Source organism: Leopardus geoffroyi, chromosome A1 (assembly GCF_018350155.1).
Source record: "Leopardus geoffroyi isolate Oge1 chromosome A1, O.geoffroyi_Oge1_pat1.0, whole genome shotgun sequence".
NCBI lineage: Eukaryota > Metazoa > Chordata > Mammalia > Carnivora > Felidae > Leopardus > Leopardus geoffroyi.
Window position 1 is genome coordinate 153,005,645 of NC_059326.1, and position 23,893 is coordinate 153,029,537.

Consider the following 23,893-nt stretch of genomic DNA (forward strand, 5'->3'; position numbering starts at 1 on the left):
GTTGGGTGTCCAACTCTTGATTTCAGCTCAGGTAATGATCTCCTGGTTTGTGAGATTGAGCCCTGTATCAGGCTCTGCACTGACAATGTGGAGCCTGCTTGGAATTCTCTCTCCCTCTCTCTCTGTCCCTCCCCAGTGCACACATGCATGTGCACATGCACTCTCCCTCTCAAAATACATAAATAAACTTAAGATGCCCTCATGAGAAGCACCTTAAATATTTGAAAAATGAATGTCTACAATAGTATTCCTTTTTTTCATCTGTTCTTTCATGTTGTTTTTTTCCAGATCAGGGTTCACCTCTGCTGAAATTGAACCAATGGGAGTCTTTCAATTTTCCCCTAGTTCAAGAAATGTCATCGTGTCAGAGGATACACAGATGATTAGATTATATGTCCAAAGACTCTTTGGGTTCCACGGCGATCTTATTAAAGTTTCTTATCAGACAACTGCAGGCAGTGCAAAGCCCATGGAAGACTTTGAGCCTGTTCAGAATGGGGAACTACTTTTTGAAAAATTCCAACCTGAGGTCAATATTGAAATAATCATTATTAACGATCAGCTTCCTGAGGAAGAAGAAATGTTTTACATTAATCTTACTTCAGTAGAAATGAAAGGATTACAAAAGTTTGATGCTGATTGGAGACCACGCCTGAATCTAGATTTCAGTGTGGCATTGATCTCAATATTGGATAATGACGACCTGGCGGGAATGGGTGTTTCTTTCCCTGAGACAACTGTGGCCATAGCAGTTGACACAGCTCTCATTCCTGTAGAAACTGACTTCTCAAGCACATACCCTGACACAACCACGATAAATGCTGTTCCACAGCCCTCTGAAATGGTTGCCATTGTTCCTGAGGCAACTGGTGTATCCGCCATCCCTGAGAAACTTGTCACTGTCCCTGATACATCTGCCTTGCCTGGGAAGCCCGAGGTGTCCACTGTGAATGCAAATGTTTCCATCCATGGAACATTTAGTCTTGGGCCACCTGTTGTTTATGTTGAAGAAGAGGTGAAAAATGGTACATCTAATGCTGTAGAAGTTTTGATCCGAAGAACTGGTGGGTCTACTGGCAACGTCAGCATAACAGTTAAAACTTTTGGTGAAAGATCTTCTCAGAAGGAACCAAATGCATTGCCCTTTCATGATATCTATGGAATTTCCAACCTAACGTGGGCAACTGAAGAAGAAGATTTTGAAGAACAAACTGTTACCCTTACATTTGTAGATGGAGAAAGAGAACATAAAGTATTGGTTCAAATTTTGGATGATGATGAGCCCGAGGGGCAAGAATTCTTCTATGTGTTTCTCACAGACCCTCAAGGAGGAGCACAGATTGTGAAGGGGAAGGATGATGGTGGATTTGCAGCCTTTGCCATGGTCATTATTACAGGTATAATGGAGATAAAAATGTACTTTTGTGGTAAAAAATTTGTAATAATATTACTGTCTTAAATTTAATTTGAGAGGGTGACTTACTTGAATTGCTCATAGTTATTCATTAAACCATTGTTTTCTTGTGGCAGGAACCCATAACATGAACTCATGATATTATTCTGGGGCGCCAAGCTTGAATTTAATTGTACTGTAAATGTCACTTAGCTCAGATCTAGTTAAACAATCTATAAATTTATACTTTCACAGTATTAGGAGGACCATAAAAATGCTTAAGGCCATGTTCTTCTGCTGGAAAATATTTAATTTAATTATCCAAACACATGATTGCATATCCTTTTGTGAAACCTCATTCTGCATTTCTGAACCACTTTCAATAATCCATCCCTAAATCTAAGTCTCAATGCTAGGAAATTCTTTATGTTGGGAAATAGATGAAAACTCTTTTATTTTGTTCTCTTTTTGAACCATTGCAGTTTTTATAACTTCTTTACTATTGGGTATATAAATTACAATAGATTAAAAATTTACTGATTTTTTAAGAGTTTCTTGTGCATCTTATAAAATGTTTCAGTGATAATTGGTAGTTTCCTCTGAAATCATACTGTGTTTCTTAAAGTTGTTTAGCTCAGCTTGTCAGTATCTTACCCTAATTAGAGTATTGACGAGGCCATCTTATGATTCCTACCTACTCTGCTCTTTTTTATAAACATTTATGAATTTTACACAGTGCTTCAGAGTTTCAGATGACACTATGATAAAATAGTGTAGTGGAAAGGAAACTAAATGTCATGGCTCCTATATTTATGGACCACATCAACCATTAATTGGGAGACTTGATGAAATCATTTAGTGTCTACTCTTTATGTTTCTATTTTATAAAAGGAAAATTTTAGAATAAACATCTTTATTACCCTTTTAGGATTTGATGCCTCCTAGAATTTTTATTTTAGCCATTCAGTAGTAATTAAATCATAATTTTGCAATTGTATAACTTCCTTTTATACCCAGCCAGAATTGTCATTTATTCCTCTTCCTCTAGTTTATTGAGTATTGTAAGTTGTAATTCTGTTCACCAAGTTATTTACTGATTTTGATTCAGTTTAGGTTAATGCATCTGTATTTTTCTATCAAAATTATTTTGACACTCAGTATCCTCCTCCCCCATGCTATAGGATAGATATTTAATTATAGTTATTTGAATATGACGAGGGATCCATCAAAATATTTAGCAGCTAGTGTGGCAGAGGCCCAGACCGGTCAAAATGGTTGCCAGAGGCTCCTTGATATCCTAAGCGTTTCCCCAGTAGTTACTGGATTGTGGAGACATCTTGTGGCCCTGGTTACAGTGTCAGGAGAGGGTGCTTCGGGTGCTCAGAAAAGCAGCTGTGTGCACGTGGAATGGAGGTGCTCCTCACTCAGTATGGCATACCAATACCAGTACCAATACCAGTATGGCGTACCAATACCAATAGCCATGTGGCATGCCAACACCATACTGATGTGACATACCAGTGCCTACCCATATACCAGCCCTGAGCCTAACTCACCAGGCAAACAGTCACTCAGCTGAACCTTGATGAGGTTCTCTAATGTTTATTCCCTACATAGGGTACACTGACGATACACATAGGGCAAATGATAACTCCTCACCATACCTACCTCTTACTGTCACATGATGTAATCTACGTGACAACATCTGAAGTACATTTGCATGGTCATATACCCCAGGTTCCCTTATTTGTCTTCTTTTCTCCTGGCTTTTTATTTTAAATTTTATTTTATTTAAAAAAAATTATTTTATTTTAATGTTTTTTTTTTTTTTTTTTTTTTTTTTTTTTTTTTTTTTTTTACTTTTGAGAGAGAGAGAGAGAGCGAGCAAGCGAGCATGAGCAGGGGAGGGGCAGAGAGGGAGACACAGGATCTGAAAGGGGCTCTGGACTCTGAGCTGTTAGCTCCGAGCCTGACACGGGGCTCAAACTCACAAACTACGAGATCATGACCTGAGCCAAAGTCGGATGCCCAACAGACTGAGCCACCAAGTGCCCCATCTGGCTTTTTATTTTAAAGTAATATTTCCTTTTTAACGGCATTAGTTTTTCCCATTCTTCTTATCTTTCGCTAATCTGCATAGTCTTTTCACATTTAGACTTTAGAACAAACTTTCAAAATAATATCAGGAGAAAATAGTTTATCATTTAGTTTTGGGTGTGATCATTAGCATATTACAAGTCTTAATTCATCTTACTAGAAACTTGACATCATTTTATGATCGTAGATGTGGCAAGGGAAGCATTGTGTTCATCAGAACCATGCTCAGTGCTGTATCGCTGGAAAAGAAAATGAAGGTTCTGCTTGTGAGAAGTTTATATTCTATTTAGAGAGACAAATCCCCACCAAAATGACAAGGAAACTGTTGCTACCAAAGAAAAAAGTTGCTGACAGGTTCGGATGCAGGGCTAAGAAGTGATCGCAGTGATTAATGAGTGAGGATGAAGACTGGCAGTCTGGCTGAAACGAGGCACACATGAGACACCAGGACAAAATGGTTCATCACCTGCATGTCCCTAATTAATAGGCTCCACATCTACTCACACTTCACACCTGCAAAGTAGGGGCTGGTGACTCCTGGAGCTCCCTCATTGGGACCATTAGGTGCTTTGCTGTTTCCTTACCCTGACCCCTAACTTCAGAGGTTCTGTCTCCTTGGAACCCCAGCAGTGAGGTTGCACAGTGACGGGCACAAGTGGTTTTTGAAGCTAATTGCTTTGGGGTCATTGCTTTTAGGATCACTTTGCAAAACTGGGTCATTGAGAAATAGAAAGCAGCAGGCAGGAACTGTTTACTGGCATATCTCTAGTCTGAGAAGCTAGTTTACATGCTGGCAAAGATTTGGAGTGACTGTTTTAGTGCAGTGTGGGTCCTTGGTTTGCTCGAGTTTAAACACAGTTTGTAGTATGATGGTGCATGTAACCTCCAGTGTTGCTCAGAGTTGTTTCTTTTACTCAGAGATACTTAGGAGTTCTTTTACTCAGAGATACTTAGGAGTTGTGTTTTTCTCTGGGGGAGATAACCAAATGCATAACATGAATGGTCTTATAGGAAGGAAGATCAGTTAAATGCAGTTCATTATTCAGCAAATATTCATTAAACACTTACAGTATGCTGGACACTGTTATGGATACTGAGAATACAGCAGTAAACAGAAACGTTGCTACTGTGGTAGAATATACTAACTTTCAACAGTAAACATATGTAAAATGTAAAGGGCTATCAAACATAAAATAGTCTCATCGGAGAGAAATGAGCATGTGTCAGTGTGGAATATAGGAAATTATGTTTTCTTTCTTCTGGTCTTATGTTCTCAAGGTGTCACCTACCTTGGTATTATCATTTTGATTCTAGTCTACTTTGAGTAAAGATCTTTAAAAATTGTAACTGCCCCTACTCACTTAATATTTCTCACTTCTACACCGTCTGAGCTGGAAAGATTAGCAAAGCATTGGAGATCTTCTAGAGTCTTGAGTATATTATAACCCTCCTTTTTACTTATCAGGGAGTGATCTTCACAATGGCATCATCGGATTCAGTGAGGAGTCCCAGAGTGGACTGGAGCTGGGTGAAGGAGCTGATAAGAACAGACTGCATCTTACTGTCACACGGCAACCAAACAGGTATGTTGATACATATATATGTAGCAGATATAACATCCTATGTGTCTGTATAGTACCTGATTTGAATTCATAAAATGGTAAAAACAGGATGAAATGCTGATAGAAGGTCATGTGGAATTTGGTATGTCAGTGTTCGGATGCTGTAGTTCCTAATCTGTGATTTAACACACTTGGTTAATGAGTGTGACTTAGGGCCACCTTGAATATTTTGTACTTCATAAAGTACCATACAGACAGAAGATTATGGAAAGTCATCACTTCAGCAAATTTACTATTCTCTGATCACTCCACGTACACAACTATTTTATTAGGGAAACATGGAGTATCAAAATTTTGCTTGCAACTTAATACTCCACAGTACACATCTTCTGAATGCTCATCACAGACATACATGTGTTATGCACCCATGTACATGGGTGTAAATTATCTTTTCCATTTTGGCCTAAATTCTCTGGAAATGTCGGTCATCTCTTGCCCTTTATTTTTATAATAACGATCGTTTTTAGCAGTAGTGTGTTTCCCTTAGAAGAATTGTTGTGAAAAGACAAAGAACACTTACTTGAAGGCAGGGGTAAGTGAGCATACTAGGCAGAGAGATATTATTTGTTTCCACATTCTTGATACATAGTAGTTTAAGAAGTACTTACTCAGGTTTGAATAGAGTGTGGTCAAAGAATGCCACGTAAACTCTGGCCTTGATTTTTTAAGGGTAATGATTCGGTGAATTGGTTACCTTCAGCTTTATCAGTGGTCAAGGAAGTGCTATGCTTTGGGTGAAGAGGTACACTTAAGCGCAATGATACGTTCTGCATTAGACACAGGGATAACACTCTCTGCTATTGCATTTGCATAGGTTTTGCTTTGTTCCTAGGGCCTTTGAAGATGTCAGGATCTTTTGGCGAGTCACATTTAACAAAACAGCTGCCGTACTCCAGAAAGATGGTGTGAACCTGATGGATGAACTTCTATCTGTATCAGGGACCACAACCTGTACAGTGGGTCAAACAAAGTGCCTTGTCACCATTGAGCTCAAACTGGGGAAGGTACGAAATGATGAGGAACTGTGTTTTCAACTTCTAATTATATTTCTGCAGAATTAATAATTTAAGAGTCACTTTATTGCAATTTACACATTGGTTATGTGGAGATTCTTTGTGTCTCGCCTAGCCATAATATCTAAATCTCTTTTCTAGGTAACAGACTTGGGACTTACAAATTATTACATAATGAATTTTTTTTAATATTTATGTTTTTATTTTGAGAGAGAGAGAGCACAAGCAGGGGGAGGGGCAGAGAAAGAGAGAGAGAGAGAGAGAGAGAAGAGAGGAGAGAGAGAGAATCCCAAGCAGGTTCCATGCTGTCAGCACAAAGCCTGATATGGCTCAACCCACAAACCATGAAACCACAACCCGAGCTGAAATCAAGAAACAGATGCTCAACCAACTGAGCCACCCAGGTGCCCCTATATTAAGAATTTTTTAATAAGCTCGTCAGTTGCGCACCTAAAACTTAATACATTATTTGTCAATTTTATCTCAATAATACCAAAAAATCTCATCAGTTTTCTCCATTTCTGTTTCTTGTCATTTTCGAGGTTCTTCTGGGGCCACATGCTCATTGTGTGAATGATGCCTTGAATCATTTTCAGTCTAAATGTTTAATGTTTTGCTCTTATCATACCCATAATTTTGCCTAAATCATATTATATCCATAGATTTCATCCATAGAATGAAAGTTCTCTCGTTCTTTTTTTTTTTTTTTTTTAATTTTTTTTTTTTTTTCAACGTTTGTTTTTATTTTTGGGACAGAGAGAGACAGAGCATGAACGGGGGAGGGGCAGAGAGAGAGGGAGACACAGAATTGGAAACAGGCTCCAGGCTCTGAGCCATCAGCCCAGAACCCGACGCGGGGCTCGAACTCACGGACCGCGAGATCATGACCTGGCTGAAGTCGGACGCTCAACCGACTGCGCCACCCAGGCGCCCCAATCTCGTTCTTTATTCATATAAGGAGAGAGTTCACTTTTGATCTACCATTCTTGGTGAATGTTTGGATAAATTTCTATGCATTTGTATTGTGCATGGCACTTAGGAGACAGGCAGGCCCTATCTTTCCATAGGAATCTGCATTATTCACATGGTATTAGTCACTGATGACTTACCAGAGCTTAAGTCTTTTAGTAAATGTGTGTGACCTTTTTTTTTTTTTTTAATGACTGTTTGGTGATAATTTAATGCCTAAGGAGCACTCAGTATTTTTTGTCCACTACTTAATTTATTACAGTCAAATATTTAACATAAAAACTAGCCATAATATTATGAATGTTCAAAAGTATCAAGGTTTTTGGGGTGCCTGCGTGGCTCAGTTGGTTAAGTGTCCAACTTTGACTCAGGTCATGATCTCACGGTTTGTGAGTTTGAGCCCCGTGTGGGGCTCTGTGCTAACAGCTCAGAGCATGGAGCCTGCTTCAGATTCTTTGTGTCCTCCTCTCTCTGTCCCTCCCATGGTCATGCTCTGTCTCTGTCTTTCAATAGTAAATAAACGTTAAAAAAAATTTTTTTTAAGTATCATGGTTTCTTTCTCCATGCCACACACTTCAAACAGCAGAAAAAGTATGCACAAATGCAATTATTCCAAAATGTGTAACTGTGCTTAAATCCATTCTAAATAGCAATGTTGCAGATTAAATTTTTTTGCATTTTTTTCTCTTATTTTTTCACTGAGGATCTCTGTACCAGTGATATTGATCTTCCCTAAGGTTACACTAGTATTTATTTTCATACCTTCCTGGAATTGTAATAATTTTACTGGCTCCAAAAGAGAAATAATACTTATTTTAGGAGGTTATGTATTCTTGGTTATCACTACTTTGTTCTTTGTTGGTATTATGGGTCCTGGTTCTTGTCTAAAGTTGTTTCACGTAAGAATTGCTGGTCATCTGGTTGGGATCTATTTTATGACTTCACTTGTTAGATCATTAGATTTTTTTTTTTTTAAGCTCATGCCTCAGAGGTTGATTTTTTTTTTTTAACACCATCTTTTTCTTCCAGAATCCTTTATTCTTTGAACTTTGCAGTGCCAGCTTTACGTTAATCATTGCTTTATCATTCTTGTGACAGGAGCTGGTCTATTAGAGGTATTGGGAATATATGCCTTGTTAGTGTCTTGTTGTATTTAGGAGGGCAATCTGGAGGCTTCATCTCATAGAAGATGAGATAACCAGCCTGTGTTCTTAGGGCATCTCTTTAGCTCCTCTCTTCTGTGACATTGGAACCACACAGTTGTATAATCTTTCACCTTGTGTGTGACTACCAGCATTCTTTACCTTCTGACTGTTTTTCATCTTTATTTATATGTGTTTCATAGGTCCGAACAATTTATTCCTATTATTGGTACAGTTCTTACTCCTTCTAGGAATGTTGTCTTATTCACATTTTTTTATTAGCTCTTTGCTACTTACGTATGCAAAGAATGTTTGTCATTCTTTAATAAATGAACACATATTTAATAAAAGACACAAATATCCAGGTACGTTAACAGTCTCCTTCACATTAAAGTTAATAAAATATTCAGTACATACTTTATATTCACATTTATTTTCCATTATAATCATTTTTTACACACTATGGTAACTTTTCTCCTTTAAGTATCATTATAGACTCAAATTCAACTACTGTTTTCAATTAAAAAATTTTATTGAAGTATAGTAGACACAAAGTATAGTTTCAGGTGTATGGTGTAGTGATTTGGCAAGTCTCTATTTTATATTTGTGCGCAATGCAAGTATAGCTATCTTTAGCTACCATATAATGCTATTACAGTATCACTGACTGTATTCCTTATGCTCTACCCTTCACCCATGTGACTTATTCCATAACTGGAAGCCTGTATCTCCCACTCCCCTTCACCTGTTGTGCCCAGTTCCCCTATCCCCCTTCTCTCTGGTAGTCACTAGTTTGTTCTTTGTATTTATGGGTGTGTTTCGGCTTTTATGTTTGTTTGTTCATTTGTTTCATTTTTTAGATTCCACGTACAAGTGATGAAATCACATATGGTATTGGTCTTTCTCTATCTGACTTATTTCTCTTAACATAAATACCCTCTAGGTTTATCAACTAATTTTAATTACTTACTGAATGACTTTCTTTTCACTCCTCAAATAGCCATGGCATGGCCACTGAAAGTCCTAATAAGACCGTTTTTTGGTCTTTTCCTATTATTTTAAAGTTCTGTGGGCATCTGGGTAGCTCAGTCAAACTTCAACTCATGATTTCGGCTCAGGCCATCATCTCGCAGTTCGTGAGTTCGAGCCCACATCAGGCTCTGCACTGACAGCGCTGCACCTGCTTGGAATTCTTTGTGTCTCCCTCCCCCACTCATGCTCTCTCTCAAAATAAATAAATAAACTTAAAAACAAAATAAAACTCCGGAAGTATTTTTGCTTTATGGCAATAACATATATCTCTTAGCCATTCTGATTTTTCCTGATCTAAGACATCCAATCAACTACCATCCAAGGAGTTGATTTATTTCATCCAGAAGAGTTGTAGAGATCTAAATATACGTTCTAGATACACATGGGAGTTGATGGTTGGCAAAGGTGCCGCTGCTGTGGGCCACCTTACTAGTGATAGAGCTAGAAAATATTTTAAAAATATTAAATCCCACTGATTTTATCTAATTTAACATATCATTTTATCATACTTTATTTTTCTTGAGGAGTTTCATTAGCTGCTAATAGTTTCTGTTGCACCAAAATTTCAGTATTCAAAACATTTGATGTTATTCTACTTGGAAACATGTAAGTCCTCTTCTAGGCCTTTTTTAAAAAGTTTCATGCCTTCAACCCCCAACAACCCCATATTTCCTAACTGTCCCTTAGGGACTAATCAAAATACTGCTAACTCCATGATGCCTTCCCTGATATCTCCAGTTAGAATTCTTAAGTCTCTTGGGGTGCCTGGATGGCTCAGTCGGTTAAGTGTCCAGCTTCAGCTCGGGTCATGATCTTGCAGCCTGTGAGTTCGAGCACCATGTCATGTTCTGTGCTGACAGCTCAGAGCCTGAAACCTGCTTCAGATTCTGTGTCCTCCTCTCTCTGTCCCTTCCCCGCTCACGTCTCTCTGTCTCTCAAAACCAAATAAATATTAAAAAAAAAAAAAAAAAGAATTCTTAAGTCTCTAAATTTACAGACTTGGTACCTTTTTTTTATGGAAGTTACTGGTTATATGTAGGGTTAAAACTTATGCATATTTTATCCTGACAGTTGAACTCTTAACTGATTGAAAATTAGAAGATGATTTTATTCATCTTTACATTCCTCCCATCATCTTCCATAAATATGTGTTGCATAGAGGAGTTATTGACAAGTCTGTTGTGCATTTTATTTCAAATAGGATTTTTGGTAATTTGCAATCTTGACTAGATCTCACTAGACTTAAAACTTGTATCTCATACACAGATGTCAATCTTATAATTGTAAGAAAAATCTTTTGAGATCAGAGTTCAATCCTATATTGCTATTTGGATAAATGTCTTTATGAGTCTTTTGCTGACTTCATTCTTGTAAAGTGATACTAGTCAGTATATAGAGATAAAAATGATTTTCATGGAGTAGAAATACCTTATTGGTGACAGCTGGCAGGTACAGTAGGTAAAGATCCTGAAAGATAGAGAAGTTATGCTTTAATCCTATTTGAAGGGGGTCTCTACCTGCAGGAGAGAGAGGGAAAAGAAAAAAGGCAAGCAGAGGTGGTCTTGGAGAAGCTGAAAGGAAGGGAGATAGGCTGGGTAGAGTTGTAGGTGGGAGAAGAGACTGCTTCCTCTGGGCTTGCTCAACTGGCAGGAGATACCAAGGGAAGTCCTAAATATTAAAGATATTATAATTATGGATTAAGGGAACGTGGTGGACAGTACATAGGATGCTAGCTATGTATATCCTTTTTCCTAATGAGGGCAATGCTACTAAACCCATATCTAAGTAGTTTCAGTTAGATAAGAGAAAGAATTTGGTCTCACCCCTTACTTCTCTAGTATAATGCCCAAATCATAGAGTTAAATTTTCTTCTGCATCCTGAGAAGCAGCTAATTTTCAAAGCATTTTGCTCTCATTGTCTTCCCAGCTGTCAAAAGGCAAGGTACAAGTAAGAGTAATACACATTCCAGTTTCAGTAAGAGGAAATTTAGAAGGGTGAAGAAGGAAGAAGGTTATATGCTTAGAAGAATAAAAAAAAAATTTTCCAAAATGTATGGTTAGCTTCTAATACACATTTTAACATCTCACATTTTGTGACTAGAAGGAAACTTCTTACCATTCCAGTTCAAGTTCTTCTTTTTATGTATGATAAACTGATACCTAGAGATGTAAATGAGACTGATTCAGTGACCATGTTCTTCTCTAGTAGGCTTTGAGAGACTATTTGGAGGTCCTAGCAGACCTAAGAACCAACCATCTCCTCATTTTTAAATAAAGAACAGGCTTCAAGGGTACTGGACTTATTTAGGAAAGTAGTGGTAAGAGTTTACGCTCTGATGATAGAACACCTCGGTTCAAATCTTAGCTCTTCCCTCAATTAGCTCAGTGACGTTAGGCAAGTTGCTTAGCCTTCCTGAGCCTCCCGTGTTTGCTGGGGTTAATAATAGCATTGTTAATGGAAAAAAGACAGTCTCTTTAACAAATGGTCCTGGGAGAACTGGACAGCAACATGCAGAAGGATGAAACTAGACCACTTTCTTACACCATTCACAAAAATAAACTCAAATGGATAAAGGACCTGAATGTGAGACAGGAAACCATCAAAACCCTAGAGGAGAAAGCAGGAAAAGACCTCTCTGACCTCAGGAACAGCAATTTCTTACTTGACACATCCCCAAAGGCAAGGGAATTAAAAGCAAAAATGAACTATTGGGACCTCTTGAAGATAAAAAGCTTCTGCACAGCAAAGGAAACAATCAGCAAAACTAAAAGACAACCAATGGAATGGGAAAAGATATTTGCAAATGACATATCAGACAAAGGGCTAGTATCCAAAATCTATACAGAGCTCACCAAACTCCACACCCAAAAAACAAATAATCCAGTGAAGACATGGGCAGACAACATGAATAGACACTTCTCTAAAGAAGACATCCAGATAGCCAACAGGCACATGAAAAGATGCTCAACCTCGCTCCTCATCAGGGAAATACAAATCAAAACCACACTCAGATATCCCCTCACGCCAGTCAGAGTGGCCAAAATGAACAAATCAGGAGACTGTAGATGCTGGCGAGAATGTGGACAAATGGGAACCCTCTTGCACTGTTGGTGGGAATGCAAACTGGTGCAGCCACTCTGGAAAACAGTGTGGAGGTTCCTCAAAAAATTAAAAATAGACCTACCCTATGACCCAGCAGTGGCACTGTTAGGAATTTATCCAAGGGATACAGGAGTACTGATGCATAGGGGCACTTGTACCCCAATGTTTATAGCAGCACTCTCAACAATAGCCAAATTATGGAAAGAGCCTAAATGTCCATCAACTGATGAATGGATAAAGAAATTGTGGTTTGTATACACAATGGAGTACTACGTGGCAATGAGAAAGAATGAAATATGGCCCTTTGTAGCAACGTGGATGGAACTGGAGAGTGTGATGCTAAGTGAAATAAGCCATACAGAGAAAGACAGATACCATATGTTTTCACTCTTATGTGGATCCTGAGAAACTTAACAGAAACCCATGGGGGAGGGGAAGAAAAAAAAAAAAGAGGTTAGAGTGGGAGAGAGCCAAAGCATAAGAGACTCTTAAAAACTGAGAACAAACTGAGGGTTGATGGGGGGTGGGAGGGTGGGGAGGGTAGGTGATGGGTATTGAAGAGGGCATCTTTTGGGATGAGCACTGGGTGTTGTATGGAAACCAGTTTGACAATAAATTTCATATATTAAAAAATAAATACACATTAAAAAAATAAAAAAAATAACAGCATTGTCAGATTAAATGAGATTGTGAATGAGAGAGGTTCCTTGCACAGTTCTTGGAATGAGTTGGCTCTTCATAAGAGAAGGTTGTATTGTTATTCAGAGTGGGTGGGAATAGAGCCTGAGGCAATTCAGTGACTTGAGAAGTAGGTGCATCAGCACTAGTGGTTAGAGAGTTATTAAAACACTGCAAACCTAACACCGTGGAATGACATCCATGGAGTGGTTTCACTGACTGATGGTGGTTTCTACTAAATTCATTTGAGTCCCCCGACCCCCAGCATAAAGTTTTTCTACTCTGTCATATCTCTAGTTATCATTTCTACAGTTATTCAGTACTACTTTCATTTTGAAGTTACGAAGAATTTAAGTAACTTTCCTTAGTTACTTGCCCAAGATTAGAACATGTCGTTTGAATTCCAGACCATTTCCCCTTCCCCTGCTGCTGTACTTAATGGTTCTATGTTAGCAAAATGTGTAAAGGTGATAGTTAAATCACTTAGGAGGCGTACTCTTAACCCACAAAATCTGTTTAAAGTAAACAGATTTAAACATTTGTTGGAAATATTTTTTAAAAATATTTAAGTAAGTAAGATATTATTTTATTACTAGTTTGTCTGCTTCTGAGCAGATCTGGGCCCATGGAAAATAATTTTACAGTAGTTGAGCAAAACCTTACCCTGGAATGCTTCTGACCTGATGAAGAAAGGAACTTTTGACTGTTACACATGTAATGGGTTCTTGTGAAGTCTCCACGTCATGTTTAAGTCTAGAGAAGTTCAGATATGATCTGCAATTTTTGGATTCTGAATATAATTCAGGCAGATTGTTTGAGTAGAGTATTTTATAAGACTGGAAGATTCATTTTGTCTCTGGTCTAATTATGTGCTGGCACCCATCTGTACACTGTTCATTTTAGATGGTTCTTAGATTATAACATACTCTTTTGACTCTGAGTGGTTATAAGTAATGTTGTAATCATCATCATAAAGCAAAGAAATACTTCGCTAGAAAATAAAGACAAGAGTCTGTGTTGGAATGTGATATGCTGACATCCTGGACTAAATGAAATGTTTGTGAACTCAAGTTTACTTGGCCATTAGGGAATAATAATTCCTGACGATAGTTACCCGTACTTTTCTAGTGTTTTAGTTTATTGTGTTTGCCAAATTTAGTTTCTCGAAGGTGGGAAAAGTACTGTTCTCTCTATATTTCAATACTACTGACAGTTGATCAGGGAAAGTAAAAGAATGATATATGCCATGGGGAAGCTAAATATATTTCTTCAGATAATAAAATGAGATTAAGTTCATTTACTGGGTGACTAAGATTCAACTTACTCTTGGATGGTATTAAAGTTCATCTTATTGCTTCATGACATAATGATTCTCATTAAAATGATCACAAAACAAAGGATGAAAAAAGCCCCTGGTAGGTAAAAACAATGCATTATGTCAAATTAGACAATGACACATTTAGCTGTGAAATGTATTGGCTTAGCTTCTTAGAGTTATGCCAGGTACTGCTAAGATTTTTAGATTACTGTGAAAGAGTGAATAAGTAAAAACAGGTGAGTGACAGTATGTTACAAAATGGATTCAGGCTCTAGAGAATAAATTTTTTGAGATTGTTAAGAAGAACTGAGATGAAACATGACAAACTATAACTCAACAGACTAAATTTAGACTTACTTGATACTGAATTTGGGAAAATTTTTAAAAATACATAAGATTACAGAATTGACTGTTATCAATATTTGGTCATATTTCTGTATAACCTTTTAAAAATGAAACCTTACAAAAGTTGAAGCTCTCTATTTCCTTTATTCCCAGCATGATTCTACAGCTCCATGCCCTGCCTATCCCCAACCCAACCCCTCTACCCAAGCCAACTACTGTCACAGTGAAATTTGGGGATTTTAAAAAAATTTCATAGTAAGGTTTTTGTCATTTATTATTTTATTTTAATTTTTTTTGAGTATTGCTGACACACATTAATTAATGCTGACACATTAATTTCAGGTATACAACATAGTGACTCAACGTCTGTATACATTATGCTGTGCTCACAAGCTTAGCTACCATACGTCACCATTCAACACCACCACAGTACCACTGACTGTATTCCCTGTGCTGTGCCTTTTATTCCCATGACTTATTCATTCCATAACTAGGAGCCTATTTTACTTTCAAATCCTTACGTAAATGTGTATCCATTAACACTATGTAGTAAGCTTTATCTAATTTTATACTTTACGCTTATTGTATCATGCTATACATATCATTATGTAACTTGATTTTTTTACTTATTAGCATATTTCCAGATCCATCTATGTTGAAAAGTATTGAAATGGTTCATTCCCCTTTTAACTACTAAATAGCATTTCATTGTAGGAATGTTTATCTTTTTGCTTATTGAAGTACACATAGGTTGTCTCCTGATACTGATGTCCTAGTAAGAAGCTCACCCAGGAGAGTGAAGGTGTTTCTTAAAGAAAAACCAAAACCATAAACCCTCTTGTAATCTAACGTAAGAATTTGATCCTGTAATTCTACAGACTGTATCTCCAGATGTTTGTTTTTATAATTATGCACATAAATACTGTTTCTGAACATCATCATTATGTAAAAATAGAAACATATTAGTAATCATCCTTTTTTCTTTTTCTAATTGTCAGATACCTCGAGTTGAAATGCATTTTTTTGTGGAATTGTATGAAGTAAGTGCTGGGGCAGCAATAAACAATAGTGCCAGATTTGCACAAATTAAATTCTTACGGAGTGAGAAACCTCAAAGCCTCGTGTATTTTTCTGTGGGTTCTCGACTGCCAGTGGCTCATAAGAAGGCCACTTTAATCAGTTTGCAGGTGGCCAGAGATGCTGGGACAGGACTAATGATGTCTGTTAACTTCAGTACCCAGGTGAGCATGGACTATATATCAACCCACATTATGGTTTCCTTCTTTATTTGTAACATATGTCATAAAAAGAATAATTGATATAGTATTTTCTCATGATACCATTTTAATTCACACTGTATTTATTACATTAAGCTTTTTGTCCTTGAAATAGTTCGGCTTCACTTAGGTCATGTTCTAAAGTGATAGTCTTTTATACTTCTTTTTTTGAAAAAGGTGATAATACAATGCAAAGTGTCTTACATAAAACGGTTCTATAAAATCTCTAGAGAGTTAGAATTTTTTCAGAATGTAACTGAGAAAGACCAGAAACAAAAAGTAAGAGTCTTTGTTATGTTCTGTATCTGAACTGGTTGAAAATTTACTTCTCCAAAACTTCACGCTCTATTTGACCTTTAGGTTTCTTTAAATCCATAAGTTCATGAGGTCTCGCTGCCACTTTTCACAGCCCTCCTACTGGGGAGAAGGGAGGGAGTAGGTGGGTACCCAGAGACTCAGAAAAGCCGTGTGGTTAACACTCAGTGACCAGACCCTGGGATTGGTCCAGACAGCATCATACACCTTTCCGGCATTATTCTTTAAATTTTGTCTTAGTAGCAAAACACTAATACATGAAAACAAAAGAGTGTATCTGCTCTGCCTGAAGCACAGTTGTGGGGGTTAGAGTGTGCCTGCCGTAGCCCTCCTTTTTTTTTTTTTTACTTCACTCATCGAACTCTACGAAATCCCCAATTTGAAAACCATCATTCTGCTCACAGCTGCCATTTCCCCTGTTTCAAGATTCCAAACCTGGTGACCCTTTAGGCCTCCCAGTTTCAAAAGTGGTTGCTGTTGTTGCTGTTTTTACAAAGTGCCCCAGACCGTGTACTTGGTTGGATCACTCTTGGGTGGCTCAAACATGTAGAACATTCTGTGCTTAAAGTACAATTTATGTGTAGCCAGTTTCTGTAGCCATCATGTGAGTCAGGGATGAGAGATGAGACTCAGAGCTGTGGGTGGTGAGCTGTCTGAAGTTTGCCAGGCAGAAAAGCTTGTCTTTATGACAGAGTCCATAGCTTGGCAAACAAGAAGATGAAACTCTCTATCATACGAAACTCTGGAAATAAACTCCATTCTGTGGGGCATCTTTGTGGCTCAGTCGGTTAAGCGTCTGACTCTTAGTTTCAGCTCAGGTCACGATCTCCCGGTTTGTGAGTTCAAGCCCCTCGTCGAGCTCTGCATTGACAGACAGCATGCAGCTTGCTTGGGATTTTCTCTCTCTCTCTCTCTGCCCCTCCCCCGCTTGAGTCTCCGCACTCTCTCTCTGTGTGTCTCTCTCTCAAAGAAATAAATAATAAAAAATCAACATTTTAAGAAAAGAAAGAAACTTCATTCTAAATAGGCTCGAAGTGGTATGGACACAAAGTGAGGTATTTTGATTCATGGTGGGAAGATTTTAGTATTTTTTTTCTTTTGAGCATTTAAGTAAGATAGAAAGAAGAATGGGGGAAAATACATGTTTCATTCTCTTCTTCTCCAGTGAGATAGATACTATCATATGCTTGCCACTTTGTAGATTAGAAGAAGAGAGACTGGAGAACAAGAACAGATGATAAAGAGATGTGAGGCACATTTTAAACTAGTTCAATGTGCTCAAATGACAGTGTAAGGTTGAAGTTTCCAAAATAAGAATCTGAATGCCAGCTTATCTATCACATTCATTTATATTCTTTCTCGATTCACCATAAATGATTCCTTGAAAAACACATGCTGTCACTGGCATGTAACTCGTAGCATTTTTATGACCACTATGAAAATCAACATGAAGGATCCCTGTTGTGTTGAAAATGTTCTGTATGTTGACTATATTCATGTCAATATCCTAGATATATTATTGTTATGGAAGATGTTACCAAAGAGTGACCTGGAATAAAGGGTGCGGGGCATCACTCTTTATTACATCTCATAACTGCATGTGAATCTGCAGTTTTCTCAAAATTAAAAATGTAATTTAAAAACAGAAAGGAAAGTCTCACCTTTCTGGTACTTTATTTTCCTATTCCTTCATTGCCACTGCATTTTGTCTCTCTGAATGCTGACATAAGTAGAAGACAGAGACCTAAAATTCTATTTTCTAGTAGCTGGCAAGGATGAGAAAATAATTATGGACTAAATTACTATACTGTTACAAAGATATCAATTTTCATTTTACTTTACATAGATTATAATAATATAGTCAAATAGTAGCTGTAGCATGCATACTTTTGGTGGGTCAGCATTCTCTGTACATGAATACTATTGTCTTAACATAAGCTCCTTTATATCTATGTATTTGTGACATAAAGTTAAGGGATGTAAAGATATCAGAGAGTGAAAACATCACCAATTCCAGTTATTTTTAGGTAGGCCTATAGCTGTGTTTTGCATGAAGTAATGCAGAAATGTCCCATCTCTTCTCTTTGCCTCCATGTTCACCCCCTGCTCTAGCCTGTGCACAAGAGCCAGAACACTCAGGAAAATATGAGATAAAATGTGTCATTATACTGCTGGAATCCCCAGTGTCTTCCTGCCATTCTCTGTATAATGGATGTACATGGTCTGACCCTGCCCACCTCTCTCATGTCAGCTTCTTCTCATTTCATCCTTCTGATCACACTGGCTTCCTGGTTCTTCATCTGACATTTTAAGATGGTTCCCATCTCAGGACTTTTGCAATATTTCCCGTCAGATCCCTTATGGCCTGTTTGCTTATGTCACTGAGGTCTCTGCTCACATATCACATCAGGATCTTCTATGACCAACCTTCTTTAAAATAGTACCCTTACCATCACCCTGTATCCCCTTGTGTAGTCTTATTTTTCTTCAAAAAATTCATCTTCATGTAAAATTATGTTGTTGATTCTCTAACTTTTGTACTACCTATATCTTCTGCTAGAACAGGTTTCATGAATGCAGGTGTTCTGTGTTCACATCTGCGTCCACAGTTTTCTAGCACACACGAGAGTGTAATATTTGTTTGCTCAGTTGTGAATGAATGTACATTACCTTTTCTTTCCTAAGTTCTCAGGCTTCACTTAAAAATAAAAAATCTTTTAATAACCATAATTTGGAGAAAATCAGAAGTACATATGGCCAGGACCTAATATTTAGGGCATTTTCGTATCTTAAGTGTAACCAACAAGAGACCAATTTTTTCTGCCTCCTCCTTCTTCCCCTCTTCCTTCTTTGTACTCCTCCAAACTCCATCCTCCCAAATTTTTTAGGTGAGAAGGAAGATATAAATATTCTCTCATTTCCTCCATACTTCTATTATGCAGCATGAATTATTTAAAGCACAGTTTTCAGGGGCAGTTGGGTGGCTCAGTCGGTTAAGTGTCGGACTCCGGCTCAGATCGTGATCTCGCCGTTCCTGAGTTCAACTCCTACGTCGGGCTCTGTACTGACAGCTCAGAGCCTGGAGCCTGGTTTGAATTCTGTGATTCCCTCTTTCTCTGCCCCTCCACCGCTCATCTCTGTCTTTCAAAAAATAAATAAATGTTAAAAAAATAAAGCACAGTTTTCAGTGTGTTTACAACTGCAGAAATTCCATGAGGCAATAGTGGCATCTCTTTTCTAGTTCTCTTCCTTGAGCTGTTCTAAGGCATCTGTCTTTCCTAACTTCATCACTATGTATTTATCTCATTTATCTTAGGAGATTAGAGCAAATGTAAGAACCCATGTTTTAGTATTAATGTTGTTATGGCCCATCAGTTTGTTTAAGAGAAACAGGATTTGTTTAAGAAGGTAGAGTTTGTTCAGGACAAAATCAGAGGTGTTAACAGTTTCACTTCAGTGGTGTTGTTTAATTTCTAGGAGTTGAGGAGTGCTGAAAAAATTGGCCGTACGCTCATCTCTCCAGCTCTTTCAGGGAAGGATTTTGTGAGAACTGAAGGCACTTTGGTCTTTGAACCTGGCCAGAGGAACACCGTACTGGATGTCATCCTAACACCAGACACAGGGTCTTTAAATCCTTTTCCTAAACGCTTCCAGATTGTGCTCTTTGACCCAAAAGGTGGGGCCAGAATTGATAAAGTATATGGGACTGCTAACATCACCCTCGTTTCTGATGCGGATTCACAGTCCTTTTGGGGACTTGCGGATCAGTTACAGCAGCCCCTGGATGGTGACATTCTTAACAGAGTACTCCACAGCATCAGCATGAAAGTGGCAATGGAGAACACAGATGAACAGCTAAGCGCTGTGATTCATTTAACAGACAAGGTAAGACGCCCTTGCAAGCGTTAGCAGCTGGATTAGTAAAATTTCATTTAAAAAATGAAAAAAAAAAAAAAACAGTAAATAATGTTAGTTATCAAGAAATTATGATAGGGTTAAATTTATGAACATAAGAATGGAATTCATCATATCAGACACTGTAATTTTGCCGATGTCTGTCTGGAAAGCTCAATCTTAAGCCCGGAGAATAATCAGTAATCTGTAGTGGCAAGGACAGCCCATTGTCTGAAAGGGGGCACCAGATGTCAGAAGCTAACCTCCAGAGGCTGGACGAATATCTTGTGAGATTTCATCTCAGTTTTCTGAGCCCGTAGAAAGGACTTGGACTAGATTACATAGTTTTTCCATGAACAGGAGCTGTTGTTCTCTGCTTGTTTTCTGCTCCTCCTGGGCACTGAACAGGGCACCTTCTCTCAGAGAAGAAGAAATAAGGAATGACCAAATATTTGCAGGCATTCAAATTGATGTGGACTTAGATCAACCAGGTCTTATTTTTAACCCATTTATTTATTTAGAGTAATGCCAGTAATGAAATTAAAAGGAAATGCAACATCCTAAAAATGTAAATGAAAGACGAGATCTGCAAAGAATTATTATTAAAGGAAAAGACTCTATAGGGATTTATTTGGGACTTTCTTAATCAAGATATTTCTTAGTAATATATTTATGTACAAGCATGAAAATTTTTGAATGCATGCATATGAATTTATAAATGGTGTATTTTTACATAGTGACCCTTTAAGTACTTAAAATACTAACAGCGGAGTTTTAGATTATCATTCCTATTTTACTTCTCATGTGGTCTCTTAAAATACGATGCCTGAAGGGTAGAAAAGAAAATTATAAAGTACATAGGCAAGAAGAGGGAGTCTTGCCAAATAGCTTTTAAAACAAAGAGAAGTGACTGCTATTTCATGCAGAGAAAGTTCTAGAGATAAGAATTCACTATGGGATGGGGTGCCTGGGTGTCTCAGTCGGTTGAGCATCCGACTCTTGATTTCTGCTCAGGTCGTGATCTCACGGTTCCTAGGATCGAACCCCGCATCAGGCTCTGTGCTGACAGCACGGAGTCTGCTTGGGATTCTCTCTCTCCTCTCTCTCTGCCCATACCCCACTCGTAGACACTCTCTTTCTCTCAAAATAAATAAATAAACTTAAAAAAAAAAAGGAATTCACAGTGGGAAATATTGTTACTTAAACTCTCTAATAATGAAATGGCCTAGGACAATAACATGTTGATTTTGGCCACGAAGAGGGAAAGAATGCACAGTAGCTCCATTTCAGAAAAGAGAACCTTATTTCATGTGATTTAGAGAAGATAAGGACATTCTATTTCCTCAATAAGCTATGTAAGAGAACTGTATATTATTGGTGTAGAATCAACATTTCTTTAACTAGCATTGTCAAGTAGTACATATTGTTTGCTTTTCATTGGATCTGTCATGAGTAGTAAAACTGAATTATGAAAGAAACTCATGAAAAAATATAATTAACTTTTTTTGTAATTCTTTTTGAGTAATCATTAGCAAACATTGTTTTCAAAATGTATTGTTATTAAAATTTTTTTAATGTATGGCATATTGTCTTCTCAAATTCAATTTTTATATGTATGTCATTATTTAATTCTGGTGATTTGAGTAGCTGACTTATTCAATAGTTTTATATATTTTATAATATGTTTTATATAATATTATACTTAATACTATATAAATAAAACTGAAAAATTCTCCTGAATTCCCCTGAACAACTTGAGTAAAGAGAAATTTATACCTTGTCCCACCATAGGAAGACTCAGCATCATAAAGACAACAGTTTCCTGTAAATAAACCTATAAAAGCAATATAGTCCCTATCAAAATATCAGTAAGTTATTTTGTATTTTTTAAACTGGACAAAGTGATGTCATTGTTGACCTGGAGGATATACATGTGAGAATGGGCAGAAATTTTGTGAATAAGAAGAAAAATGATAGGGACCTCACCACACCACAAATATGAAACTATATTATGAACTTGCAATGATTAAAACACAGTGACACTGGTGCAGACATAGACACTGAGAGGATGGAAGAGGACAGAAAGTACAGAAATAAATGCAAGCACACATGAAAACTCCACACATCATAAAAGTGACATTTCAGATTAATGGGTTAAAAATTTTTATTCTGTAAATGTTTTTGATGTAGCTGTTTTTAACCATTTGTAAGATAAATAGAGCTGGATCTCTATCCTAAACACTATTCCAAAATAAATCTCAGACAGATCAGAGATTGTAAAACTGATACCATGAAAGTATTCATAGAAAACATGGATGAATCGTTTTTAATATGTAAGTTTGAAGTTAAACAAAATTTCTTTCTGCATACACCCCACGGAAAGTGAAAAGACAGCTAATGTTGTAGGTCAGTGCTGACAACAGCACCCATACAAAGCAGGGATTATATAAATGGCCACTTTGTTTTACTTATTGAGTGCTTTACCAGAAGAAACTTTGTATTTCCCTTGAATATGAATGGAAGGTTGGGTGGCTCCAGCCTTCTTGGATGACAACCTTTAATTCTTAAAACTGCACATGTTGCTCTGTTGGCTTCTGGCATTTCATTTATAAAAAAGTCTGATGTCAAACTGAATTTTTGTTTCTCTTTTGGTAATTTTTCTTTCCTATCTGGTTTCTGGTAGGATTTTTTTTTAACACTTGAAATAATATTTAACAATCACCCAGTGCATCTGTTGGTGTTTCTTTTTTTGAGTATAACAAGCTTTGCATTTTTAGACATGACTGTTTCTTTAGCTTATCAAGGAACTCTGGGGGGGGGGGGGTTATTTTTTTTATTTTTATTTTTTGCTTCTGCCAGCTCTTTTATATGCTTGTTGGATCTCATGGATTTGTTTTATTTATCTGTTACATTTTCTCGGAGTTCTGGAAGCATATCCTGAGCTGATTTTCCATTGTATTCAGTTTGATTGTTTCAATAGTCAGTGAGCTGTTTGCTTTTCTTCATTGTAATTTTTATTTGTTAAATTTTTACTTGGTTTTGTTGCCAGATAAATTTACTTTGTATCTTTTATCATCTTTTCTTTGTGGATTTTTCTCCATTCTTCCTTACTATCTTTGAGATGGATATTCTTATAAACTTAGATCTTGAGTTCAGCTATCAGTTTGGCTCTGTGTAAATTAAAAAACTTTAAAACTCCACTGGTAGTAGCAACAGACAGATCATCTCAGTGTTGTCAAAAATTCATTAATAAAGGTATGTGCAAGTTACAAAGAGAGTGATGTTTATTGACAGGTGGGGCACAGTGTATAAATCACAGAGAAAGTGATGACTAATCTGGATTTTGAAGAATTTATAGAGACTTCTCAGGTATATAAGAATAATGGAATAACAAATCAATGGCTTTATACCCGTGCTTAATCTAACAATAAAGATGTGGTCCCTGTCATTCTGGCAAAGAAAACCAAAATAAATCATGAAAGCTATTTTCCTCTTACTCTCCTTGTCCCTCAAACAACAAATAACCTGGTTTTTTAAGGTAGGAAGCCTCATACTTCCAGATAAAGGCAAGAATGCCAGGAGCTGCTGACTACTCTTGATTAGAAAAGGATATTTTTATTTGATGTTTGAGAAATTTAGTGATAGGCAGTGATGTCTGTTCATTGAAAGCCAGGTAATCAAGAATAATCTTGCTT

At 37.2% G+C, this 23,893-nt stretch overlaps 1 protein-coding gene across 1 annotated transcript in view; it reads left to right on the top strand.

The window, feature by feature from the left end:
* ADGRV1 (adhesion G protein-coupled receptor V1) overlaps positions 1-23,893 on the top strand; it is a 568,614-nt gene that overhangs the window by 209,836 nt on the left and 334,885 nt on the right. The window contains 5 exon segments of the mRNA XM_045497872.1: positions 289-1,397; positions 4,956-5,073; positions 5,945-6,116; positions 15,711-15,953; positions 19,782-20,189. Of these exon segments, the coding sequence (XP_045353828.1) occupies positions 289-1,397; positions 4,956-5,073; positions 5,945-6,116; positions 15,711-15,953; positions 19,782-20,189 (2,050 nt within the window).